A 16,856-nucleotide genomic window follows, 5' to 3' on the forward strand; every position below is an offset into this window, starting at 1 on the left:
AATGGACACAAGTTGCTCTGCTGCAGTTCAGGGACCCCCACCACCACTGCAAGTCTTGGAGGTCCCCAGTTATCTTACACTATTTTATCTAATAATTCATGTTAAATTACCTTTAGAGTTCCTACTGAGCCCATAACAAACAACAACCAAGTGACCTCACTAGTTCAATCCATTACTTCAGTTTCAATCCTGGTTCAGTTTTTCTGACTATGCATTTTCAGGGCAGTCCTATGCAGAATTTTGCCAGTTTAAGACCACTGTGTCAGTCCCTGGCAGGTCCCTCAAGTTCTCCACAGTTAACACACACGTGTTCCAGTTGAAGCAACTTTATTAGAGACCCATAGAGTTCAAGGTGTTCACACAAAGGTAGCAATTGGCAGAAGTGACTATTCAAAAAAGGGCACTACTAATAATAGGGAAACTTCCCACCCTTTGGGTCCGTTGACATTCTGGTGCGAAACCCCCAAAGAGTTACATGGGAACTGATTAGTTTATGCTAGACATAGTACAGAATGAAATCACCCCAGACTGAGAAAAGATACATCGCTCACTGCCCACTGCTTTCATCCAAGGACACTTACCGTAGAAGTGAAAGTAAATACTTTTGTGAGATAACAGTCAACCCCCACTGGCTCAGTACATTACATGTTAGCAGTTAACACAGATGATTTATACAGTATACAACCTTAGCGAACAGTTATGATCAGCACAAAATGCAAAACACATTGCATGGTATGCAGGCATATACAACACACTGAAATGGTTTAAAATGGACTTCACCAAGTAACTCTGTATAGGACTGCACTGTAAGTCTATAAAGTAATTCAAGTAATTCAATTAAATTGCAGATGTAAGGCCAGTTCTTTGTGTTGCTCTATTAAAACACAGCCTCTGGTTTATTTTAATAATATTTTCCTATTGGTTCCTAAATGGTTGACATTTAACTAAAGAAGGTACAACTCAGAACAAAACTACAGCCAACAATAATTTACCTGACAATTTAATGTCCCCTATTCGGATGATGTGTGGCCAATGCTGCAGTGTCTTAGCAAAAAATGGATTTGTTACTCCTAATATGACAGAAGGCCTAAAAAGCAGAAGATATTTAAATGAGATCATTGCATGGAGCCAAATTTTATATTACTCATGAATTGCTTCTTGGCCTTTTGGCTAAGATCAAGTGTAGTATATTACTCATGGAATTATAAATATATTTCATACAACAACGAAAGTTTCTCTTCCAGCTTCTGAACTAAAACATACTGACTTCCTGTATATCAGTATCAAAGGATAATGGTATGAATACGAGAAACAAATAAAGCAACAGAGAAGATGACATATTGGTTTACAACATGAATAAAAAAATGTTATAAACTTAATTACTGTCCATATCTCACTTGGAATTCAGATTCAAGAAAAAATATACAAGCTAGAACAAGTGCAAAGAAAACATGTTATAATCTTCTTCTTCTTTTTTTTTAATAAAGTTTTTATTGAACATTTGTTGCAACATATCATTTACAATCAAAAACATCTTTCAAGTCAAGTCAAAAATCCAGTATACAATACATTATAAACCTTATTTTTTTTAAAGAATATCATTGATGCATCCTTATGACAACTCAGTTATGCAGACAGGTTAATAGAACGAAAGGTAACCATTATTTGTCACAACTTGTAATATTTTTGAGTTGGGTTGTAAATCGTGTTTTTCTATATATTCCAAAAAAGGAAGCCATTTGTCAATAAAACCGGTATTTTCTGTAAATTGTTCTGCATTTTGTATATCGTTACTTATTTTTTCTAAAATAAAATGGTTCCAAATTTTGGAAAACCAAGTCTCAATTGTTGGTGGTCTCTTTGATTTCCAAACTGTCGCGATAGCGCTTTTGGCAGCAATAAAGAGTGAAGCAGCGAGTTCCTTTCTAATCTTGGGAATGTACAGATTTCCCCATAGGTCTAAAAAAATCAGTTTCGGATCAAAAGGAATTTCATAAGTAGTGATATCTTTAATTTTCATTAACACCTCCTCCCAAAATTGCCTTACTATTTTACATTCCCACCAGCAGTGAGCAAATGTTCCCTCCTCGCCGCAGTTTTTCCAACATTTAGGGGACTATCTAGTTGATATCAGTGCTAACTTTTTGGGGGTTAGGTACCATCTATGTATCACTTTAAATGTTTGGAGTTTAGTTACAATGACTTTTGAATTAAATATGCCGGATGACCATATGTCCTTCCAAACCTCTGCGGACTTTTCAATGGAACAGTCCTTGCTCCAGCTGTTTTGGCAGCTAAGATGTTTATTCTCCACTGTGTTTAACAATATTTTGTACAATTTAGCTATCATCCCTTTTTTTTGATATGTAGGTGAGTTTAGTATATGTTCAAAGTCTGTCAGAGGTTCTTTCATGATGTTTCTTAGTTTTATTATCTCTGTCATGTGTGAAAGTTGTAGGTAACTAAACCATTGTAATTTCTGTCCTAGTTTTTTCTCTATTTCTATCTTCTCTATTAGCCCTGACTGTGTGGCGATATCAATTAGCCTAGTAACTTTTGCTTGTCGCAGACTTAGGATGAGTGACTGATTCCACCCCGGCGAGAACCATTCTTGATTTATAAATGTCGAAAATCTAGACAGTTTTGGAATAATTTTGATTTTAAATTGGTCCCACGTCTTCAATATAGACGATATCATAAAACTATTTTTGGTACCTTGTGGTCTATTATTTGTTTTATTCCAAATTATGTCTGTGAGGTCCCAGTGTTGTAGATGGGATTGTGATATCTTAATCCAATCCGGCAAAACGGAGTTGGATGTTATTTGTAGGAGATTGACCAGTCTTGCTGCTGATTGATATAAAAATAAATCCGGGTAATTGAAACCTCCATTTGTTGCTTTCCTTCTCATGGTTTTAAAGGCAATTCTCGGGTGCTTGTTTTGCCATAAGAATTTATTAAGGACTATTTGCCATTGTGCTATTAATGATCTGTTTATAGTGAGAGGAATCGCTCTGAACATATAGAGAAATTTTGGTAAAATAAAAGCCTTTATTAAATGAAATCTTTCGTACCACGTGATTTTTAATTTATTCCAATTTGTAATGTCTGATTTAATTTGGTTCGTTAATTTGAGGTGATTTAATTTTACCAATTCATTCAAATTCGGAGAGATATTAACACCCAAATAGGTTAGGTGTGACGGGGACCACTGGAAACTATACAATTTATTTATTTGTTGGGTCATTTTGTTGTGGATGTTAATAGTGAGATAGTAGGATTTTGTTTGATTGATTATTAATCCTGATATTGCTCCAAAATTTACAAGTAGAGATGAGAGGTGGGACAACGAGATTAATGGTTCAGTCAAGTAGAGCAACATGTCATCCGCAAACAAACTGATTTTGTATTCTGTGGGGCCAACCTTTATTCCCCTTATATGATTATTTTCTCTCAAAGCAGCTGCGAAGGGTTCTAGGGCAAGCGCAAATAATAAGGGTGATAAGGGGCAACCTTGTCTTGTGCCTCTTTTAATGTATATGTTTTCTGAGTACCTAGCGTTCATCTTGATGTTTGCTATTGGTTGATGATAAATCGCATTAATTATATTTAGAAATTTTTCTCCAAATTCCATGTGTGACAGTGTTTGTAAGAGAAATGGTAGTTCTACCGAGTCGAAAGCTTTTTCGACGTCTAGTGATAGCAAAATAGCTTCCCTGTTATTATGATTACAGTGATCTATAAGGTTTAATGATTTATAAATATTATCTGTAATGTCTCTTTTGGGTATAAATCCAGATTGGTCTGTGTGTATGTAGTTGGATATAAATGTATTTAAACGATTCACTATGATGGAGGTGAAGATTTTATAATCGTGGTTGAGCAATGATATGGGTCGATAGGATGCAGCTTTCAGAGGGTCCTTCCCTTGCTTATGTATAACAATGATGTCAGCTCTTTCCCAAGTAGGTGGCATTTTGCCCTTGTCTAGAATTGAGTTGGCTAAATTAGTTAGGTGCGTTGCCAATAAATTTGTGTATTTTTTATAAAATTCTGCTGGATAGCCATCCGGTCCTGTAGCTTTGTTATTTTTAGCATTTTTTATTGCATTTGTTGTTTCCTGAACGGTAATAGGTTTGTCTAGAAGATTTCGGTGTATGTCCTCTAATTTCTTTAGACTTTTTAGGGAATTTAGAAAGTGAGTTATTTTAGTTTGATCAGGGTTTTTTGAAGAGTATAATTGCGTGTAGTAGTCTTTGAAGACCTTAAGAATTGATTCTGATTTATTCTGTAGTACATTTTTACTGTTATAGATTCTGTTGATATGGTTTTGTGATCTTCTTTGTTTTACTTTGTATGCTAATAAGCGAAGAGTTTTTGGTGAATTGGACCAGTGTGTCTGCTTAACCGCTAGCAACTGTTTATATATCGCGTGACTTTCCAAGGTTTCTAAGATTTTCCTTTGTGTTAAAAGTTCTTTATATGTTTTTTTGCTACCTGTTAGTTTATGTTTGATTTCTAAAGTCTTAATCTTGCTTATTAACTCTTGCTTTTGTTTCAGTTTTTCTCTATTTATTTTAGCTGTAAGGGCTATTATGTGACCTCTAGCTACTGTTTTAATTGTGTCCCAAAGTATGTGTGTTCCAATTTCTTCAGATAAGTTTTCTGTGATAGCTGTTTCTATTATTTTCCCAACTTCTTTGGTTGCGTATTGGTTGAATAATAAGTGTTTTGGTAGGCACCATTGTTTATTGTACTGAGAATTGTCATCTAGGTTAATTATCATTGTTACCCATGCGTGGTCTGAGATCGTATTGCTTCCTATTTCAATTTCCTCTACTTTATCTATCATGGTATTGGAGCTCAGTATGTAGTCGATTCTTGTATATGTGTTGTGTCTTTGTGAAAAATATGTGAAATCTTTTTCTCCTTCATGGTAATGCCTCCATGTGTCTATTAGGTGATGTTTCTGTAGAATAGCTGCTAGTTTTGTTGTTTTATGAATGTGTTTTGTGTGTGGTTTGTTGAAGTTCGACTTGTCTAGGTGGTGTTTTATTATGTAGTTCAAGTCACCTCCTATTATCAAGTCTCCTTCCTGGAATGTAGTTAGTTTTTGTAATGTTTCCTCTATAAAGTCTAATTGATTTATGTTTGGAGCGTACAACGAGGCTAGCGTGATTTTATGTTCCCCTATTGTCCCTTTAACAAAGATGTATCTGCCTTTTTTGTCTTTAAGAGTTTTAGTATGATGAAATTGTATATGCTTTGTAATTAGAATGGCTACACCCCTTGATTTGGAGTTGCCAGTCGCGTGATATTGTGTTTGTATCCATCTAGCTTTTAATGAGTCGATATTGTTGTGCCGCAAATGGGTCTCCTGTAAAAAAATAATTTGTGCCTTAGTATGGGCTAAATTCGAGATTACTCTCCTTCTTTTTATTGGGTTCCCCAAACCTCTAACATTAAAAGTTAAAGCCTTGATTTTAGAACACATTTTTGAATTGGGGTGAAAAAAAATACTTGTGTCTTATTCTTTGTTGTTTATTATTATTATTGTTGTTGTTGTTGTTGTTGTTGTTGTCGTTATCGTTATTTTATTATTACTTTTTTACTAGTATTGATGTATCACTCTAAAGGTTTCGACTTGGCTTTTTAATTTTATAATCCCTATTGTAATTTGAGTTTTCCCAATTATATGCAGTTGTTCTTTATAATACCGGTTTTTTTGAACAATCCTTCTTCAATAATAGATGCAATATCTAGGTCTTTTGTACTGTTTTTTTTTAAGCAGTATAAAGACTAACAATAATGACCTTAAAGGAACAATCAATAGTTTAAAGTTGTATCACAACTTATAGTTTCTTAATAAATCGTTGTATTATAGTTATTAACAAGGTGTTACTGATGTCACAATGTTTTCCCTAATATGCTATTTCAAAAATATTGTCTAAACCACCCACTTCAAATTAATTTATAGCCATTATACATTACAAACTTTCCTTTCTTCTTGTACTATGAACCATTCTGATCTTTAGAGTCTAGTCCAGTTGCACCAATTATACCCCTCCCACTCCTAATCCCGATTCGGTTCCTTGCTGTATATACACCTTGAGCAATTATTCTTTCCCCCTTTATGGTCTTTCCTATTATTATCTCTTTTTTTCTTTTTTCCTTCCCTCCTTCTTTTGACTTTCTTTCTTTGTTGCTATCTACAATCTGCTTTGAGTTTAACCTTTTCCCCTCCCCCTCCCTACAGCCACCCTAACCCCCCTTCCCCCCTTTTTATTTTACTCTCCTCCCTCCCCTTTTATGATAGTGAGTTTTAACAACAACCTATAAAATGTAAACTTTAAAGACTTTTTTTTGTATAGATGTATGTATCTATATGCTTATATGATTTTTCTTTATTCTTTTCCTTTTATTATTTTTTTTGTTTTTTATGTTTTTTATTATTATTATTATTATTTCTTATTTTTATTGTTGAAATTACTAACTATGTAAATCTATTGGCTACTATATGCCGTTAATTAACTTTCCCCAAATCCTCCCCCTTCCCCTTTTCCTCCCTCCCACCCTTCCTAAGACCACTTGTACTATAATGAATTGAGTAATACCACTCAGTGGATTATAAGGTCAATATTCTATTTTGTTTTCCCCTTAAGATTTATTCAATTTTAACTCTCTCAAACTGGTGAGTTAGCTACACTCACCAGTTGTGGAAGTCAACCTCCCTCCTTGTCCACTTATGAGAGCTAAGTAAAGTTATGTGAGCTAAGTTAAGAGCCCCCCTCCCTCCCCCACAAACCTCTAAATTTCTACCTCTATTTACAAATACACTACTTTTCCTTCAATCAGGCTGTTATACTAACGATCAATTACCAGCACGTTGTGAGACAGCGATAGAAATAAAAAAAAAAAACCTTAAGCGTCTCTGATTGGGATCTTGCTCCCTTTCTGAGGAGATAGTAGATCAGAGGATTTTCTCTTCTGGTTTTGCTTGGTCGTCTCCATTGGGGTTTCCAGTCCAACTGCATTCAGTAGATCTAGTCCCGTGTCAATATTCGTTGCTATATACCTTTTGCCTTGGTGCAAGACCATAAGTTTGCATTGATCCAGCCATTTATATCTTCTGTTCGCTCTTTGCAGAGTCTCAGAAATTGGTTTGAGTTCTCTTCTTTTGGCAAGCACTTCCTTTGGCAGATCAGTGAAAATATATATCTTTTTGCTTTCATATTTGAATGATCCCCTTACTCTGGCTTCTTCCATTATCTTCCTTCTTGTCCTTTGATCTGGTATTTCGATGATTATATCTCTCGGACGATCTTTATTTTTACTTTGGTGATAGGGTCCCACTCGGTAGGCTTTTGTGATGTAGGGGTAGACTCCTTCCTCAAGCTGTAGTTGTTTAGCTATCCAGTTGGCAATGAAGCTCGTGAGATCTGTGTTATACGTATGCATTTCTTCCATCCCCCGTATCTTAATCTGATTTTGTCTGGCATTAAGTTCAAGTTTCATTAGTCTGTCCTGTTGTTCTGTAATTACTTTCTGCATGTCGGTGACGTCCTGTTGAGCCTGCACACTCACTTCCATAGCTTTTTCAGCTGTACAATTAACTGATTGTAAATCTCGTTTTATCTCTGTAAGTTGAGCTGTGATCGGGCTAATAAGTTTGGCCATTTGGTCTATAATATCATGTTTTAATTGCGCTAGTTGGGGATCCAAATAGTTTTCTGGGTGGATTACCTCAATAGCGCCTTCTTTTGCGATGAGTTCCGCCATTTTTTTTCCTCCGTTCTGCCGCGTTCCTTCCCCGTCGTTTCTCCTGAGGCCGCAAAGAAAGTTTGTAGGTTTTTCACCGCCGTCGGATTGTTCTTCTTTTTCTTGTTAGAGTTTGTGAGCATTATTTTTCTTGATTTATTTCCCCTCGTAGTGTTATTTAGTGAGGTTTTAGAGTCGGGAGGGTCGGAGCGCTCCTAACATGCGTCCATTCCTCTCCGCCGCGACGCCACGCCCCCCATAATCTTCTTCTTCAATAAGTATATGTTATCAAAATCTGTCTTACGAGGAGGATGAGAGACTATGCTTATTGTGATTGAGCACTAACTTTGATTAAAATACTTGTTTGGCCATTGATGGTTAGGATTTGATTGCTTTTAATTCTGAAATACAGTAAATGCACACATGCCACTGAACTACATTTGTGCCAAAAGCTGAACTGCTCTTCAAAAACCAGTAAAAATACTTTCTTCATTCCCAGACCAAATGAAGCAAAGATGTCTGCACTGCTAATAACCAGGGCTACAAAAAACCCCTATGCGCCTTTGGCTGATCAAACTTGAAAGGTCTGATACTGTCACCTAGGAATAGGCATCTTTTTACCGCTCTTTACAGAGTATGACTCCTAAAAATGTGAAATATGTGTGTCTCTTATCTTTTGAGATCTAGTAAGTTTTAAATTTTAAAGCCCTATAAATGTAAGATTTGACACCTCCATCAAACAAGCATTCCATTATTTTATAGTTTTCAAACCAATAACCCAGAAAGTTAAATCGACTGTGACCTGAAAAATTCTCTTAATCCATAGATAATAAACTATGGCATACAGAATGCACTGGGAAACTAAGTACCCAAGAATAGGCTCAAACATAAAATTAAAGTATACTGTCTATGGAAGTCATATAGCAGGGTGTTATGACCTGTACTTTCTTTGGGGTAGATTTTTCTTTTAATCTTCCCCTTACACCCTCTGGGTAGTTTGCTGCCACCAGGAATATATTATTCCAAAATATTTTATTCAAATTTCCCCTTTGGTAACGTGTTTAAGCGTCAGGCTCCTTCATGGTTCTATGTGGCCCCGAGGATAGGAATGGGATATAGCAATGACAGCTACACTGGGATATAACAAAACAAAATAAATGTTTATTTTTCAAGAAGCGTATTGGTTTCATAAAAGTAGTTCTTAGTTCTTAAAGTTACTTCCTATAAACTCATTCACACCGATCTCTTCTAAGGCTTCACACACAGTTAGCCTCTTTCACTAGACTCAATAGTTCTCTCACAAATACTTCAAATATACTCAGGCAGCACACAGCTAGCCTGCTTTCTTCTGACTCTCATTCACAGAAACATTAAACCTGCTCAGGCTGCACACAGATGGCCTCTCTTTCCCTGACTGAGTGTCCTTTCACAAACATGCTCAGTTCAGGTTCCACACAGGTTATATTTCTGTCATAAATCCTTCCACATGCTCAGGCAGCACACAGCTAGCCTGCTTTCTTCTGACTGAAACCTTTTTCTCTGCCCTGTCAGTCTCAAACTGCATTCACTCTGCCCACACTCTCAGTCATCAACCAATCACATCACTCACTCTTCCCTCTCTCTCACCCCCACTCTTCACCTAGCTCAAACCAAGCATTTAAAGACACATGCACACATTTACTTGAAATCATTACAAATCCCCCCCTTCTCCTTAAGCAGAACACATCTCTTTTCCAGAAGAGTTGTGTGCAGCTTCCTCTGGCTTAGGGAATGTTTCATTGTTTCTGCAGTTCCAGTTAAGTCCATTTCTCACTCTTCTGTGGTTTTTGTTTTAAAGTCTTGGGTTTCTTTATCTTGCATTCCTCTTCTGCTGGGGTATCATCTTCCTCTCTGGGATGTCCCACTGCTGGGCTGAGGTCATCTTGGCTTTGGCCTTCTCTACTGGGTCGTTGTTTGCTTCTTCTGGTTGTTTCTCTATCAATATTCTGTTCTTTTCTAAACAGTCTATTTCTTTCTTGCGAACAGAGTTTGAGCTGCTCAGTTCGTTACATGCTCTCTTCATGTTTGACGCACTGGGTGACTCATTTAGAAGGCTAGCATCCTTCAAGGAGTTTCCTAACTCTTTATATTGTTTTTTGCACATGCTGAACTTTTCTAGGACTTTACATTTGTCTTCAACCAGTTCAGCAACTTTACTATCAAGTTGTTTCTCTCTTCCTACATAAAGTCTATTTCTAACTGACTGATAGCTCCTGTATATTAGTAGAAAGACAATTAAAAGGGTAACAACGGCAAAATAAATCACCATTTCTAAATGCTGAATCTTTTTGTTGCTGTTTTCTAGGGCTTTCTGCAGCCTTTGGTTTTCTATATCCACACCTTGGTAACTGACTTCTAAACGTTCAGCCTTCTTAAAAGATGTTTTTATAAACTTTAGACTTTTCTGAAGCTGTAGGTTCTCACTTTCCAGTTCCTTGCTTTCTAACTGTAACTGAGCCATCTTGATGTTTATACTCTTCAAAGATTCAACAGTTCTGAATTCTAAATTCTCTTCATCAATTTGTGTATTCTGTTTCTCTAAGGACTCTAGTTGAAATCTGAGGTTTCTCTGTCTAGTTAGAGTCTTTTTCAGCATTCTATTTTCTATATCCAGATAAGAGTTTTCTTGCTCTGACGTATCTATTTTTTCACAAATTAGCTTTAGGTTAGTAACCCTTTTCTGTAACAACTCATTTTCCCATGCAAAAATGTCTGTTTCTGCATTCATCTCATTCTGCCTGGCCTCCTCTCTTATGTCCTTTAACTCAGGATCCTTCATGATTTTCTTTTTAAACTCCTCAGAGTTTTTATTTATGTCTCCTGCTTTTCCTTGGGACATTTCAGCAGTATTACTAACAGGAGCTTGTCTCTCTCTCTTTCCCTCCTGCAATGTATCAATTGTGTCTGTTGCTAAGATACCTAGGGGCTTGTCTTCTGCTCCCCTAGCTTCAGCTTGTAGCAAATCATTGGAGTCAGTGCATATTTGAATTCTTGCCTTTGCTCCCATTACATCTCTTCCCAATACTACTGGTATTTTCTGTTCTTTAATAAATGCTACAGGAAAATCTTCTTCTTTTCCTCTCCATTTAATTTTTCGCTGTGCTAGTGGCACTCTTTTAGAATTTCCCCACACACCTTGCAAGCATATTTGCTTATCTGGAATCAGGTTTTTCTTATCAACAAAATCCTCCCTGACCAGTGTTACTGAGGCTCCTGTGTCTAGAATGGCTAAAGTATCTCTCCCATTTATTTGTACCACCTCTCTCAGTTCAGTACCCTGAGCAACCTTATCTGTCTTTACCCCACACAAGTAGACTGTTTCTTCAGTGTTTATGGGTAAGGCAGTGTTCTTACTGGGTGTTTCATTTGTGTTTGTTGAGCTTTTGGAGTTTCTATCATCTTCATCACTCTGATCATCTAAGTCAGTTCTAGTGACCCTCCTTACATGCTCAAGCATTGTTTGCTTGGGTTGGTTCTTTAGACATTTGTAAGCTAAATGTCCTTTCAGACCACATACAAAACATCTTTTATCATTCCGGTATCCATCTTGGTTTCTTTCTATATTTTTATCCTGACTTTTTATAATCTCAGCTTTTTCATATGTTCCTTTCCTTTCTCCCTCTTGTCCTTTACTTGATTTAAACTCTGGTTTATAAGTCTTTCTTTTAATAGTTAATAGTCTTTCTTTTCACGGCAATCCCAACTTCCTCTATTAAGTGTTAATCTATCTGCCCACTCTGATGCTTGGTTGACATTCTGTGGAAGATTATCTTTAACCAGAAGTCTGATCTCTGAAGGAAGTTGAAATAAAAACTGATCCAAAATCATGAGATCCCTTATTCCCTCTTTAGAGTTAGCTTTGGCAGATGAAATCCACTTATCAAAATAGTCTGTCAGTTTGGCACTAAAAGACTTAAATGACTTCTCTTTCTGAGGCACTAGGCTTCTAAACTTCTTTCTGAAGTAAGCAGCACCTAGCCTAAATCTGTCATATACTGCCTCTTTGTATTCAGCATAAACAACAGGTTTATCTGAGGGAAATGTGTTGTAGATCTCAGCCAATTCCCCTCTAATTAAGCTGGGTAAATACTTCATATATTGTGTCTCAGGTATTTCCCAATTCTGAGCAGATCTCTCAAAAATGGACAGGAAAATTTGTGGATCTTCTCCTGACACATACACCATAAAGTCTTTCGGGGTGACTTGAGGTAAATGGGTCATCATCAGGCAAGAAAATGTTTTGTTTCTACGGTTTATGATGTACTGAAAACAAAATCACCATTTGGCTTCAAAGACAACTGAGAAATGCCTAAGTGCACCTGTGCATTACTAAGCCAATATATATTTATTTTAATTGTTGTAGATTTGACAGTTTGGCTTGACCCACATTATGAGGCTGGTATATAATAAGTTAGTACTGGAATTTTAAAAATTGAATACCTATACATACATATTATTATAGCAAGACAAACTATCACTGTTTTCTATCTCTGAATATTAAATTTAGTTACAGCAGTTAATTACGGCCTGCACAGGAAGCTAAGGCTTCCTATCTAAGGTCTCAAGACTACAGACAACCTTTTAAAATCAAAATTGCAGGTGAAGATTACTCTAAAATATCAAAATTGTGCAGTTCATGTTACTTACGGGGCCTGAGTACGGGTGGTGTATTCTTTGAATTCACTGTCATGTATTGTAAAGTAAGGCCTAAAATCACTGTAGTACTTCAAAGGTGAGATACAGCTGTGAAACAAACATATAAAAGTTAAATAACAGTATTTTGTTGTTAAAACTGAACTGGGATTGAAATCTAAACATAAAATTGTGTCTTTTTAAAGATATTTTGGTTCTGATTCATTAAAGTTAACAGGACATCTCAAAATCAAAAAGAGTCCAGTAGCACCTTTAAGACTAACCAACTTAAGTCTTAAAGGTGCTACTGGACTCTTTTTGATTTTGCTACTACAGACTAACACGGCTAACTCCTCTGCATCTAGGACATATTAAGGCAGCCTTTTCTCCTTAGAATGACATATACAGTGTGATCATATGAAGTACCTACATGGGAACCTAATACATGCAAAAATTTCCCAATTCTGTGATTAATATACATATTTAAAATTTTTATCACACCTGATTCCACAAGTGATCCAAGATGGGTTAAAAATAAAGACTACACATCTGTGTAAACACAGTAGGATAATTCAGTATTTTTGTTTTGCACAAATTCTGATTTTTCTTGTGATGCCTGAGATGGCGGGGGGGGGGGGGGAGAGAAAGAACAAACACGTTCTCTTCATGCATTTTATCTTAGCAACAGCTCTGTGAAGCTGAGAGCAAACCTGGGTCTCCCATATCCTAGCCTGACACTAATCACTCACCATATGGGCACTGAATGTTTAAGCTTTTCTGCATGTGAAGAAGTGTGTACATATCTGATATTCTGAGGATTCTACACCAGCCTTCACATTCTGTGACTCGCAGTGAGATCACAACCATGTCAATTTTTAGATTCCTCTATGTTTACCTTACAAGTGCCAATACAGTTTCTGAAGACTCAGATGGAGAGGGTGCCATGACAACAAGCGGTTCCCCTAACAACACTAGCTCCCATAGCATCTGGATATGAAAGAACACTGGCGAGAAACATCTGAAACAGATTTACAAGAATGGTCTTTTAAAATTTTCCTTTTTGTTCATGTACCAGAGAAAGCAGGAGCAAAGAAAAGGAGAGCACAGCATAAGGAGGAGAAACTCATGCACAACTAAAAACATAACCTTACCATCATGAGATCTTAAGAGAGTTAATTTTCATGACTAATGGGTCTTCTTAAAGAGTGAAATGGCAGTAACATTAAGGTGGTGGAGATAAAATGTGTAGAGGGCTGCAGCCAGAGGCAAAGTACCACATCATTATCAGCTTGTTCAGAGCCGTGAGCATTGGCACTATGATTCATCATAATCACCATCATCAATTTATATACTGCCCTTCAGGACAATTTAATGCCACACTCAAAACGTTTTACAAAGTGTGTTATTATTATCCTCATGACAATCAACCTGTGAGGTAGGTGGGACTGTGAGAGCTCTGAAAGAGGTCAGCCAGCTGGCTTCCAGCGGAGGAGTGGGGAATCAAAACTGGCTCTCCAGATTAGAGTCCTGCTACTCTTCTTCTGCTTTTCCCTACTTAATTTGGGCTGGGATAGAAGCCAAATAAATATATGTATTTAAGAGTGGGACAAAAGAAATTCTAAGTTACACTCAGATACATGCTATCAGAGGCTTCTCATCCTCAGCAAACAACCATGCCAGTTTTGGAGGGGAAATCTGCCTCTCAGAGGGGGAACGAGCAGGCTAGTATGTTATACCTTAAAATAATACTTTAAGTTGATTATTAAGTAGTTGCCATAAACAAAAATCCCACCGGAGTTAACTCTATGCTCCTGTAGCACAGTGGTTAAGTGGTTCGGCTATGAATCAGCACCCTTGGGGTTCAAATGCCACTACTGCCTTGAGCTCAGTAGGTGGCCTTCAGTAAGCCACTTCTCTCAGTCCCAGCTCCCCAGCTGTATTGTGGGGTAATAATAACACTAACTTGTTCACCGTTCTGGGTGAGACACTAATCTGTCTAGAAGAGCAGTATATAAGCATATGTCCGAGGCCCGACACACCGGCCTCGGACTCCCCCCACCCCCACCCCCCCCGACGACGCAGAACCCACCTACCGGGCGGGAGAGGCCAAGGACGAGGCCCCACCGGTGGAAGAAGGCCCCAGCGGCTGCGCCGCCGCTGCGCCGCCGCCCGCCACCGCACCGGAGGAGAGGAGCCCGAGCGGCCACGACAGCGGGCGCACTCGGAAGCGGCGGCCGGCGCGGTCAGCGCTCTGGCGGCGACGGCCCCCTCCGGGCCGCGGGGAAGGCCGCAGCGAGCGGGGCGAGGCCGCGCCGGGCGGCCAAACGCCGGCGCAGGCGCCCTCGGCCGAGCGGGATGGCGGCCGGGGCCAGCAGGGGGGAGGGAGGAGCAAGCCAGCCTGTGATTGGAGGGCGGCCCGGGGAAGGGCCAGATCGCCCCGTCAGGGGCCTAGCCCGCCGTCCATCACAGGGCAGGAGGGAGGAGGGCAAGAGGCATTGGGGGAGAGCGAGGCAGCCCGGCTAGCAGCCCACCAACGGGGCAGAGGGAGGTGGGCACAATGGGCTGGGATGCAGGTGGCACAGGTGTTGGGATTGATGGTGGGCGGAAGCACTCGGGGGTGAGGGTGGAGCTGGAGAGGGGAAAGTATTTAAGGAGGCTCTGGAGGCAGGCCGAGGAGGAAGGTACTGGAAGAGACATAGCAGGAGCCCGGCATCCTAAGGCGAGCACCCTGCCATTTGTCAGCTGGCTGCCCTGAAGGTTAAGGTGCAGCCGGCCGGGTGGAGCCACGTGCTGACCGGCCCGCCGGTCAGACAAGGGCCGCCCTAGTCTGAGGCCGCCCGTGAAAGAGCCTCCACGCTTCCTTGGGGACCCGCCCAGCCGCTCCAGGCTACCAGCACGGACCCACCGGGACCGCCCCACCCCGACCCGCCGCCAGGGGGCGTGCCACAGCCTGACAGCATAATTATTATTTATTATTATTATTAACAAATGTGTCTCCTTGAGTCTGCCTTATGCTTAACACTAGGGTCCCCAACCTTTTTGAGCCTGTTGGCACATTTGAAATTCTGACAGTGTGGTGGGCACAGCTACAAAATGGCTGCCACAGTGTACCTTCAGTCACACAGTTAAGATTGTGCTGTGGAAGTAGCTTCTGCCAAAGTAATGTTTAAAAATCTCCAACATCAAATCAAATCTCCAACATCCAATCACAACCCATGCTTGGCAAAAGTCCCACCTGCCCCCCACCCACTTTCTAAAAACACTTGGTAGGCACCAGGAAAGGTGTCAGTGGGAGCAATGGTGCCTATGGGCACCATGTTGAGGACCCCTGTTCAATACCAATTTTGTACAGTTAGATGATTAAAGAAAACCCCTTCATTTATGAGAGCCATTAAGTGGGCATTAAGTTGCCCTGAAGGGCGGTATATAAGTCGAATGTTGTTGTTGTTATCATCATCATCATCATCATCATCATCATCATCAAAGTCTCCCTGCCAGGATACATCAATTTCAGGACTTCAGAAATCTTGGTTTGATATTGTTTTAAAAGTTCTTACCTAAAAAGATCCACTTCATGGACAGTAGGCAAAGTAATGGAGATCTGTGTGGCTGGCTGAAAAGCGTAATTTAAAAAAAAAAAACCTTAAAAGCTTCCAGTCAGAATAACATCATACAACAGAGTAGGAATTGAGAGCATACTATGCTACCTTTCTAATAAATGATAACCAAACATACTAAACTTATCACAGACATCCAGACAAATTACTTAACTGGCTGCCTGCAGCTGACAACTTTTGCTTCTAGACAAGTCAGGGATTTCTAATTTCATTCATTTCCTCATTAAATGCTTGAGATTCTACACTGAATGTGATACTCATTGTAATGATTTCAAGTAAATGTGTGCATGTGTCTTTAAATGCTTGGTTTGAGCTAGGTGAAGAGTGGGGGTGAGAGAGAGGGAAGAGTGAGTGATGTGATTGGTTGATGACTGAGAGTGTGGGCGGAGTGAATGCAGTTTGAGACTGACAGGGCAAAGAGAAAATTTTTAGTCAGAAGAAAGCAGGCTAGCTGTGTGCTGCCTGAGCATGTGGAAGGATTTATGAGAGAAATATAACCTGTGTGGAACCTGAACTGAGCATGTTTGTGAAAGGACACTCAGTTAGGGAAAGAGAGGCCAGCTGTGTGCTGCCTGAGCAGGTTTAATATTTCTGTGAATTAGAGTCAGAGAGGCTAGCTGCGTGCTGCCTGAGGAGATTTAAGCATTTCTGTGAGACAAATATTGAGTTAGAGAAAGAGGCTGTGTGTGAAGCCTTAGAAGAGATCTGTGTGAATGAGAGTAAATGAAGTAACTTTAAGAACCGAGAACTACGTTTATGAAACCGATACTTTCTTGACTAAATAAAAGTTTATTTTTGTTTTGTTATATC

General features: G+C 39.1%; 1 protein-coding gene and 1 pseudogene across 3 annotated transcripts in view; one reads left to right on the plus strand and one right to left on the minus strand.

Moving 5' to 3' along the window:
* DENND6A (DENN domain containing 6A) overlaps positions 1-16,856 on the minus strand; it is a 49,054-nt gene that overhangs the window by 14,952 nt on the left and 17,246 nt on the right. For all 3 annotated transcript variants that reach the window (XM_054977836.1, XM_054977834.1, XM_054977835.1), the window contains exons 9-12: positions 15,987-16,042; positions 13,325-13,447; positions 12,445-12,540; positions 993-1,087 (exon numbers count right to left, since the gene is read on the minus strand). In XM_054977836.1, the coding sequence (XP_054833811.1) occupies positions 993-1,087; positions 12,445-12,540; positions 13,325-13,447; positions 15,987-16,042 (370 nt within the window). The remainder of the gene's footprint in view (positions 1-992; positions 1,088-12,444; positions 12,541-13,324; positions 13,448-15,986; positions 16,043-16,856) is intronic.
* LOC129329452 (U2 spliceosomal RNA) lies at positions 1,151-1,305 on the plus strand (annotated as a pseudogene).

The sequence above is a fragment of the Eublepharis macularius genome, chromosome 4 (genome assembly GCF_028583425.1).
Source record: "Eublepharis macularius isolate TG4126 chromosome 4, MPM_Emac_v1.0, whole genome shotgun sequence".
Classification (NCBI taxonomy): Eukaryota; Metazoa; Chordata; class Lepidosauria; order Squamata; family Eublepharidae; genus Eublepharis; species Eublepharis macularius.